This window comes from Coregonus clupeaformis, chromosome 4, assembly GCF_020615455.1.
Source record: "Coregonus clupeaformis isolate EN_2021a chromosome 4, ASM2061545v1, whole genome shotgun sequence".
Classification (NCBI taxonomy): domain Eukaryota; kingdom Metazoa; phylum Chordata; class Actinopteri; order Salmoniformes; family Salmonidae; genus Coregonus; species Coregonus clupeaformis.
In genome coordinates, this window is record NC_059195.1 from 156,133 (window position 1) to 167,572 (window position 11,440).

Sequence of the window (11,440 nt, forward strand, 5' to 3'; positions counted from 1 at the left end):
TATAAGGTTATAGACAATCTATACAACCAATTCCCATGGTTTCCTGTTCTTAATCGATACAAGCTATTCCCAACACCTTTCCAACGTTTTGAAAACGTAATTTTATGATAGTAATTGAACATTATGGTACAATCTGCTCGAATTAATGATAAGACAACATCTTAGACTTAGATACATATTTGACCATTTAAAAACACTGATCTAATTTAGTGTTGTATTTCTCTCTAGTATTTTCTATTTAATTATAAAAACATAAATCCATGCCTGAATAATACTAATTAAGCTGCAAATTAACATTACACTGTGTGTATATGTGATGACGAACGGACCCATTACATAAAGTATGGTCATTGGTGTCAGCCATCACAAACAGTTCCGCCATTGCAGAGTTTGACCAGCAGAGGGAACCACAAGGTAATTTATGCCACAATATGGATGGCACAGGGGTTTCTAGTGTGGGACCAAATAAAAATAAAATGAGAAGTCATAACTATCTTATTTCAAATAGGTAGCCTATTGCACTTTCAAATGAATTTTATTGTGTGTTATTCTGTTTATATGTTGTAAGTACTTTGTCTTTTTATGCACCCGACTAAATGCATTTCCCACTGGTGGGACAATAAAGTTGATCTAATCTAATCTTCAGACATTATGATTTCATGTTAGACACTTTTCCCATCCGTAAACTACTGCTGATTTGCCTTTGTTGTTGGTCCTTCAACATAAGTGTTAACATTCTATAAGGGGGTTCAGGGGTCACATTTTGCGGAGCAGTGCCCCAGAACCTTCAAATAGTATATCACTTGAAGTATTGCAATAGGCTATAGAGGGCATGGTGCACTGGTCAGTGTGCATCATACACTATATGTTTGGTAAGTCACTCATCTTTGTGAGTGAGATGCTAGGATGAGATCAAGTTGATCTCGTCCTAGGTGACGTGTACATTCTTCTCTGTCACCTTTAACAAACCCATAGAGCCCAGAGCTCAATAAGAAACCAAGAAAACAACATGTATAAAACAAACGTTTATTGGTATCTCAGGAATACAGTAGAATGCTGTGCACAGCACATACGTACAAAAATAAAAGGAAAAACATTTTCAATATATCAGTATTCTTACGTAGCCTCATCAGTTTTTCAGAAATAAATGATTGCAGAAGTCTACTATTTTACAATCGTCATAACAAATTAAAACTAAGGCAGAAGGTGAGGTATATGTTAACAGAGAGGAGGGGCATAGGTGGAAGCTCACTCCCCTTAGTGCAGGGGTACAAAACCAAGAGAGAGAACATTTTGCCGAAACACACAAGGGAAACACATGCAGACACACACTACCAATCATGCTTGGTGGGCTTCAGACAGCTTTAAGAGTTAGCAGAGCATGATAACAGGATGCGTTCTCTGCTGAAGTTAATTGACACAATTCCCAAATCATTTAAAAAAAGAACTAGAATTTATTGCGGTCGTATGTTTTGGTCAAGTCTGATAGGGAACAGAATATGAACCTTTAATCTTTAGGCTTCCAGCTTTTAATTGCCTCACTAACCCGTTACCATGCTCAGACTTAGGAAAGACAAAATTTTATAGGCTACTTTAAGATAGCACACTTTCACTTTCCACAAGCAGCACAACTTTCAATATTTTCAAGATCTCTGATAAGGTGCACCTTTGACATCTTGTTGACTTTGAGGGAGGGCGTGCAAGACTCTTACACACACACACACGCACGCACACACACACACACACACACACACACACACACACACACACACACACACACACACACACACACACACACACACACACACACACACACACACACACACAGGTCAGTTCCACTTCACATCCTGGTATGTTGACATGAGGATTTAGCTGTTCAAATGAACTCACATTGAACTTATTAAATACATATTTGCCTCACTTTTATTAGAACAATGTATGAGATTCTTTTTTTGTTTTTACTTTTACCAATGTCAATAACTATCCCATAATGTTTTCATGTAATACCACATGCAGTCACAGCAGCAACAAGGCTTTAGTCTGATCTCTGAAACCACTATTTAACCAATAGCCAAACAATATCATTTACTTACACTACATAGATTCTCATTACAACAAGTTAGGAAAGGGAGATTTGATCCAAGGCCACTACACCGTGTGACAGATTCATTGTATGGCCAAAAATAATCCATCCTAAAAAAGTAAATTCCTGTTGCACATCACTAGTCGGTAGGTAGCTGCTGCCCTTTAGAGAAAACGTCCATCAATCCTGAATATAACCTCAACTGACACTTGTAAACTTCGGAAATCTGTTTAACAGTTACACTGCAATATGAAACCCCCCTGCAATACTCCAATGTGACACTAAAATCTTTAGACCTCTCTGTTAAGGTTGCAAAAGTGTAAGGGAGGGGTTGTTTTAGATAGGGTTGGAAGCTCATGTCCACAGTATTTTGACATGAGAGCCTTGGTTCTCAGGCAGAGCCAGGTGATTCCTCCTGAAGAGCAGTTGGTTGGTTGACGTCACAGTGGCCCACAAGGCCTGCTGTAGAGACACAGAGAACTGGGAGGAGAGAGGCTTGCAGTGACATTGCTCTTTGCCTCAAGGACTGCATCAAGTCTGCAGAGGTCCCCTCCCGGAAGTATTTGGATGTAGGCTACGCACAAGTGTGTGAGTGAAGGGGTGTGAGAGGAGCAAAAATGAAATCTGCATTTCACATTAATGCAGGGCAGGCGCATCAAAACAAGTGTTTGATCTTCGGCAAGAGAAATTAAAAAGCTACAGTCTATGATTCGAAAAACAAAACGCTGCCTAGCCAATAGTTAATATAGTTTTAACCTATTTTTAACCCACAGTGTTTGTTTACAGTTACATTGTTCACAAACAGTGGAGTAAACCAAGCTTATATTTTGGGTTCTGATGGGGTAAGACAGCTTAACTAAGGTCATGAGGCATTTTAAAGTTATATTATTTAAGAATTAATGGCTATATAGGAGATCATTACATTTAAAGTACAACAATTGATGCACCAATCACAAACTGTAGCTTTAAAGCCACGCATATAAGAGCAATTAAGAACAAGATGGAAGTCTTGGAGGCCACTGATGGTCTTTCTATGGAGACCATTCAAACAGTGCATAAGGGATTCCATAAATAAATAATAAACCCAGTACAGCCCTGTATGTCCCTTTAAAACGGATCAACTAGCCTTTCATGAAATTCATTGAAAATGAATCAAATAGAGACAAACATAGATTTGATCGGAGTGGGGGGGGTTGGGTGACCCAAATAGCAGACCACCCTGGACACAGTCAGGGTCAACACTGGTCCATGACTCTGACCGTGAACTAAAAAAGGACTAAAGCAGGAGAGGAAGCTCCTGGGTTACTGCTGGAATCCCAAGGTCCCTCCAGCCCCATGGGTTTTCACAGGGGTATCTGACGACCGGGGTGGTACTGGTTAAAGGGGAGTATGTGGGGAGCAGCCAGTCATTCTGGCCGAGACACATTCTTGCAGGGGATTCAACAAACAGAGACAGCAGGCAGGCAGCATCCCATAAGTCTTTCCTAGGTTAAAATAGTCCCGCTCCTCCTCGGCTCCACCAAAGAGAACATTCCCAGAGGGTGACTTGGGGTGGGCAGAGTGAGAAGCCTCAGTTTTCAAGTAACCAGCAGCAGAGGAAAGAACACTATCAACTACGAGGCACTGCACTGTCCTTCAGTCCGGTGCCACACATTGACTCTAGGAACTGAGCCTCCCGTAATTACATTTAAAACCATCCAAATACAGCTTCCAATAACTTTCTGCCACTGCAGTGCTGCTGCAGAGCACACTGATCTCAGAGGATTTCCCACAGCAGAGTCTCTCTCTATGGGAATTCACCAAACACATTAACAAACAACTAAATAAATAATCATGTATGGGAACGATTCTCAACAACAACAAAAAGACATCAGGCACCATCATTGATGGTCATTGTGCAACCTGAACTACGCCACTTCCGGGCGATTGAGATTGAAGCTACGTAAAGCTCCTGGTTCTTTTTTCTATGTTTCACATTTGTCAATATTTACATCATTTTTCATTGGCTTAATAGACATCTTTATCCATGGCGATGCACAAAAGCTTGCAATTTTACATTTCACACACTTACCTAAAGCCAAACGCTAAAGCTTTCAGGTATATCAGCAGTCCCAGTTTGTGAGCAGATACATGTTTTAATGCTAGTCCCCTTTTCAGTTCATTTCAAGGCAGGATGCAAATGAGCTCTGAGCCAAAGGAGGTTTGAATCCAGTCTGTAACACATAACTGCCCCACCATGTTTAAATGACCTTGTGGAGAGACAAGAGTCCCACATGGTGGTTAAACTTCTACTGTGGGTGGGCATCTGAGTTTCTCACTTTCTCTACCACCCCACACTCATGGCTGAGTTCTCCTCTAGCCTTCTCTCTGTGTACCAGAGTGTATGTTACTTAATCGATCTAATTACAGAAAAATAAAATAAACCAGAGATAGTCCTGCCCCCCTGAGGCCCTCTTCGGAGTGTCAGCCCTATTTCTGACTACAGCGGGTGTCTCTTACATGCAAGTTTAAGGGGGCCACAAATGGGACCACCAAGGCACCTTCACATCGTGCAGCAAGGGAAGTGCATTTATGTAGTCTCGTTCTCTATCCCCTTTTTGCTAGAAAATAGCAATCTTGAACACAGGGGAGTGAACCAGCAAGTGCTCAAAGGTCTCAGAGAAAGGATCAACTAAATAGGTATTACTTTGAGCATACAGTAACTCCATGCATCCCTTTATCCAGTCAAGTGGTTCTTTGAGGTAATAAAAAGTATCCATTTCCCTCCTAAAAGCTAAGGATATTAGTCATCCACCCCAAAGACGGGGTGAAGCTGCCCCAGTATCTGTGAGTTAGAGATGTCTTTAAGGCCCAGGAAGCTCCAATTCAAACTCCCATTAGACAGCTATGCAAGCGTTATAATGTCAAAATACGTTCGTTACTCACCAAATATGGAGTTTGGCTGAGCAACTATCTTCATGTACTTCCAAAAAATATGTAAATAAAAATTGACAAGCAACAGGAAAAATGGCTATTCAGCACACCTCCAATCACTCATCACTCATTACTGCCACGCACAGGTCGGAAGTCTACAACATCTCAATACATTGGAGATGCTGAATAGGCATTTTTTTGGTTGCTTGTAAATGTTTATTTAGACCTTTTTTGGAAGTACATACCGGCCGTAATGGGATTAAATGAAGATAGTTGCTCAGCAAAACTCCATATTTGGTGAGTAACTAAAGTATTTTGACATTATAACACTTGCAGATCTGTCTAATGGGAGTTTGAATTGGATCTTCCTGGGAGTTAGAAGATAGACACGTCATCCTCATCGTCAACATCTCTAACGCACAGATACTGGGCCAGGGTGAAGCATACTTCAGTTACGGCACGCACCAAAGTAAAGTGAAGACTGGCAAAGCCTTACACTCCTCAATCGATAATGATAAAAGTGATAAGCAGCAAATAATGGCATATACAGTTCTAATACAAAGGTAGCTATCCAAATATACATATATAAAGATAATAAATACTTGTGTAGTTTTTGCAGTCCTTTTGTAATGGTTTATATGTATATTGTATAATTCTATATTACCTGGGAGAACATCCACATGTGCAAATTCGTGAGTTATTGCCAGTTCTGATCATAATAATCGGGGGAGGAAGTGTGTGACAGTCATGGCGGTGGTGGCCTTGTTGCCTCTCTTTGCGCGGCCATGTTTGCTGAGGGCAATGTAGGAGCCCTTGTAAACCGAAGACTCGTAGGCATTGTAGTTGTTTGGCAGCAAGGTCTCCTTGAACTTGCACTCGTCCCGGAAGAATTTCTAAAAATGGCAAATGGAGAGACTGGGTCAACAAAAAGGTCACGTGAGGAGGACCACAGGATGAACATCACACTACAAGCGTGCTTTTAAGATGACCTTTCCTTTGGCAAAAGCTTAGATGGATGGCATACTTCCTCTTGCTGCACCAGACCACATGACACAGTGCAGTAGACAAATGTTGTTGGGGAACATTTGAGATGGATGATATTTGCTCATTATTAAAGGGGCAGTGCAGTCAAAAACCTAATTTCCAGTTTTTTTTATGATGTTTCCAAATTATGAGGTTGAAATAACACTCTGAAATTGTGAAAACGATGATAATGCCCTTTTAGCGTAAAAGCTTTTGGAATAAAACGCCTGGAATGTCAGCCTGTTAAGGTGAGATGGAGTTTTTGGCCCACAGCATGACATCATAATCTGATCTAGTTGTTCTGACCAATGACCGGTCATCTTTTATTTGCATATGTGTCCTCCTACTGGGAAGGGGTAAGTGGGGTAGGCTCTAGAGCAGGGTTGCCCAACCCTGTTCCTAGAGAGCTACCCTCCTGTAGGTTTTCGCTCCAACCCCAGGTGTTACTAACCTGATTAATCTTATCAACCTGCTTATTATTAGAATCAGGTGTGCTAGATTAGGGTTGGAGCAAAAACCTACAGGACGGTAGCTCTCCAGGAACAGGGTTGGGCAGTCCTGCTCTAGAATCTAGACGATCCTATCCACCAATCAGGGTTGTGTATGTAAATATATTTAAATTTGTATCAACACGCCTACATGATCAGACAGCATTTCAATGGCAAAAGGAGGTTCAGTGAAATAAATTATAAAAAATAAATGTGGAGTTATTTTCATGATCTAAACACACACAGTGATTTATTAGACATACAGTGATGATTTAAATGAGTAATTACAAATACTGCATGCAGGCTTTAAATGAGCACTTCAAACTTAAAACACCACATGCTCTAAATTTCTGTTGTAAAACAGTCATTCATATTCAATAATTGCCAAGTTCTATAGTAATAATATTTTATATCATTTGTCATGATTCAAGTATTGTGTTTTCTGCCAAACTAACAGATACATACAGACAATAATTTATTTCAAGAGTAATCCAAATACAGAGGAAACAGACAACTGGACTAAATGTGGTTAAAACGAGTTCAGATATGCCTTCCTCCTCAACGTCATGATTAATCATTGCCTGCTGATTTACAATGTCTTGTCAAGCTGAACACATTAAATACATTTCAGCAAGTTGTAGATTTCCTCCACAGCAATAGATTTGGATGTTACTGCAGCTAAATACTACTCAGTTCAGTCAGTTTCTAAACCTAGAGGCCCAACATCGCGAGACTTCCGGGAACCCCTGTGAAGCAGACTCGGCAGAACAGACCAAGATTTGGGGTTTTCGAAGTCAAATGAGAGAAATGAAAAATTATTCCTTAGTTGTTAATTTTCTCGAAATCTAAAGGCACAACCTAGATTGACACTTACATGTTTTCATTTTTGGCAAAAGCAACTTTATATCAAAGGAGTGCCTTTGATTTGATGGCCTGCTCATGCGCAGTTCGGCACCAAACGACCACGTAGACCCGATTATGTGTTTCTGCGCATGAGCTTAGCTAGCCAACGTTGCCATGACATCACCTACAAGCGCGATAGGGGATTTCTATTGGAGATGCAGTTTCTACATACTGTAAAACTTAAATTAATAGCCAGGGCAGTTTATTTGCTTCAATCACTGAACACAACTGGCGCTTACTAGAGACAGGCTTCTATTTGAGCCAGGCATCTATTGCTCAATGAAATGTTGAAAAGACTACCACACTGTTTATTGTGACCAGTATGACCAGTATAAACATTATAACACATCCATCGCAGATCAGACTTGCAATGACTACGCTGCCTATCACACACCGCGATTTCAGCTTCAGCATCATTCTCTCACTCTATGTATCCACTGTAATTGCGAAGACCATGTCAAACCACACTGCTGTCTCATCCATGGCAATAATGTTGCTCTCCTGTATCTTCTATTGCGCAGTCTTTACCATACGCACTGAAGTTCACTTGTAAACAATGCATTTAGATCCAGGGTTTATTTGAAACAGGCGTTTATTTGCGGAAATGTGTGACGATTCCCGGCTATTAAAAGGAACAGGCGGCTATTTGAGACTCCATTTAATTGAAGTTATATGGTATCTTCATACTGAACCAACTTTGAGAGCAGGCCCAAAGCAGGGTGCAGTTTTATAGGGTAAAATGTCAGAGCCAAATGTTTGCCAATTCAGACCAATTTACAGCAGTCGGCCAACACTATACTATATGGTGTAATATGTTCATCCAACAATGGGCCATAAAATCAATCTTAATATCATAAATGCTAAAGCACCGTCACTTTAGATTAGTAGGCCTACCTTGAAAGTTGATTGATTCCTTCAATAAATAACTTCAGACTTCATCGTGTTATATCGTCTTATTCAACAGATCATATTTCAATAATATATATATTTTTTTTATCGTTTACGAAACCCCTTTCCATTTTGCTACACAGGCTACAGAAAGACCATACTGAAACAAGTTATACCCTGGGCAATTGGGAATTATGAATAATTTACAATGGAATCATTTCGTGCCTCATGAATGTCCCCATCAGTGAGGTAATATTTGATTCATAGAGAACAAAATTACACAGAGGCTCTACTTAACAAAACAAAATATAATTTGTAATAACATATTAACATATTATTATCTCAAACACAATGCGTTTTTCTCCATCTCTCTTGGAAACAGCATGCCAGCAATAGAGGGAACTACAATTGCGCACACCTACCGTTCCATACAATCTTCCTCTGCTGTTCATTGCGACAAACAGCTCACTTCTCACTCCATACATACTTATCACTCCTCTCTCCACGGTAGAGATCTCTATTAGACCTAGTCAAACAAAGCATGGTGTTATACAGATGTACCTTGTCAAATTGACAGTGTATCAATGCGTTTTATTATGGGGGAACAAAGACGTGCACAATGCAGCGGTGGGTGTAACCTTGTAGGTGGCTACTCTGAATGCATCGTCTTTGTTCTGTATCATTTGGGGAGCAATGCTGTTAATTTCCTACTGCCCAAATGAATATCTATCATAACTGCACTTTCTGACGTGCATGGCAATCCGTTTCTGGGCCACAGAAGGAGCCAGTGTAAAAATAAGTTGCCGTCTATATTGGTCCAAGCATTCATGTCATGTTTTGGCCTGGGAAGATATTTAGCACTGACTGATACAAGGTTTTTTAATAGATTTGTCTTTGCTTTAAGAGACATTCAATGTTGCCGACCCCAATGATTAAATATCATGCAAGACTGACAAGGAGCTCTCAAGTCGCCTTTACTTGGGACCGCTCATATTATACGTTCTCTATTGAATTACATTTCAGGATGCGACTCACTGTACTGGTTCTCATTATGTCCACCGTTTATCCTGCCGTCAGGGAGGATCTGCAGGTGAAATCCAATGCCCACGTTGCAGTAAAGTCGCCGCACTCTCTTGATGCCCAGCAAATAGTCACTCTCCCAGTTCATGTCCGATTTCGCACCAGAGATGCCCAGAACGGAGCGGGAAAAGAGGGTCTCCCACCTTTGCTCCAATAAAGTTACATTAGTCCTGCTTGGAATCGGATATGATGACACAATCCCCAATAGAGACCCCAAGAGAACAATTGCAGTCAACGTCCAGTGCGTGCTGGCTTCGTTGCACATACCGATGAAGAACCTTTGCACAATGGCCATCCAGTTTACCTTCGGGGCACGTGGTCAAAGTTAATGGCCCTAAAAATACCTCTCTTCTTGTTTTTCTTCCTTCGGCATGGTGGTAAAGGCTTATTTTTGGAAGGCAGATCAGGTCTTCTGGCATGAAATGATAGCCCGAAAGAGGAGGAGAAAAAGGAGAGAGCGTGACAGAGCTTGAGGTGGTGGTGATTACCATCTTTTGCAGCTCCGCGCCTCTCTCGATAGGCAACGCTGGCTGTGGAGAATACCACTCACCAAAAACCTATGTCACCTTGCCAGGCACTCGCATCTTTATATGACATCACTCTGACTTCATTGCTGCCCGTCAAAGTGAGGGAGGGGAGGGAGAGGAAGAAAAAGTTGCAACCCAGCAAGTGTATGCAGCTAGCGCTGAGCTGCAAGTCTGAGGAGAATATGTGCAGACGCTGTCACTTCACATGTGAGATGGGGCAGGGGGAGAGGAGTTTCATTGGGTAGAGTTGAGCAATCATGGGATGGGATGGGTACTTTGACGGAGCCCAAATTGGGACGCTGGTCATATGTCTGACAGGCTGCTTCCTTATTTAGAATGAAGGTGTAAAAACAGTCCAGTAGTCACCGGAGAGCAATGGCAATCCTGTCCGCCACTTCCTTTGCTGTTTGTTCAGGAAGTTTACACAACAACACATTTCGGAATGCCTGGAAAGATTTCTGGTTATTATAGAGAGAATGCACCTGCCACCGATTAAAAAAGGAAAACCGATATTAACATGTCACAGGAATGCGAGTGATCTTTCCGTCTCCGGGTTCCCTTACCCCCAACCTTCGGGATACTGGAAAACGCGGTGTTATTGTCAGCTTTGAACAGACTACAGAATGCATACACCGCGGGGAATGCCCATACGTCAGCGAGTACCATTCTACGTGGTTCCCCAGGTGCTCTGGGTGCCAAGGAGCACAAGTCAAGTCATACCTTGGCAACGACTAAGAGGGGCGCTGTTGCTGATACACAAACGACAGGTGATATGAAATCATTGCTTTGCTTTGGCAAAATGCTCAATTTGAAAAGCCAAAACATATTGTGTGCTACATCAACATTTTTATATCTATACATTTCTTAAAATCAGAATGTAGACCAGTTTCCATGAGAAATAACATTTTAACCTATAACATTGTATTAGCATGTTATTACATAGCAATGATTGCATTGTAATTGTATAGGTATACAGGAATGGAGTTGAGCAGCCTGATTTTTATCCTTTCACAAGTGGATAAGGACTGTTCTTCCATTTGTGTAATAACATAAAACACTCCATTCCTATACAATAAGCAATTACTGTTGTTAATGTGTAACTTCCAAAAGTGATTGCTATAAAAATTCTAATTGGGACAGTTGTAGTGGGGTACCAAAGTGTCAGAGCATTGCAATATTTTTCACAATTCTACAGTTCAAATGAAAGGGGAATGTGGAACAATAGAATAGGCAAGCATGGCAGTGAGTTTATTCAGCAGGCCCTGTGCCTGCACAGTGGCCAGCAAACAGTTACAGTGGCCAGCAAACAGTTACAGTGGCCAGCAAACAGTTACAGAAGCCAACAAACAGTTAAAGTGGCCAGCAAACAGTTATAGAAGCCAACAAACAGTTACAGTGGCCAGCAAACAGTTACAGTGGCCAGCAAACAGTTACAGAAGCCAACAAACAGTTACAGTGGCCAGCAAACAGTTAGAGAAGCCAACAAACAGTTACAGTGGCCAGCAAACAGTTACAGTGGCCAGCAAACAGTTACA

The 11,440-nt window shown here is 41.2% G+C and overlaps 1 protein-coding gene across 1 annotated transcript; it reads right to left on the bottom strand.

Moving 5' to 3' along the window:
- Positions 1-3,274: 3,274 nt before the first annotated feature.
- Positions 3,275-10,128, bottom strand: LOC121548871 (fibroblast growth factor 4B-like). Its single transcript, XM_041860497.2, has 3 exons — positions 9,334-10,128; positions 8,721-8,824; positions 3,275-5,889 (listed from the first exon to the last, which is right to left on the bottom strand). Exons 1-3 carry the CDS (start codon positions 9,671-9,673, stop codon positions 5,710-5,712), a joined length of 624 nt encoding a protein of 207 aa, XP_041716431.1. The 5' UTR covers positions 9,674-10,128; the 3' UTR covers positions 3,275-5,709.
- Between the last annotated feature and the right edge of the window lie 1,312 nt (positions 10,129-11,440).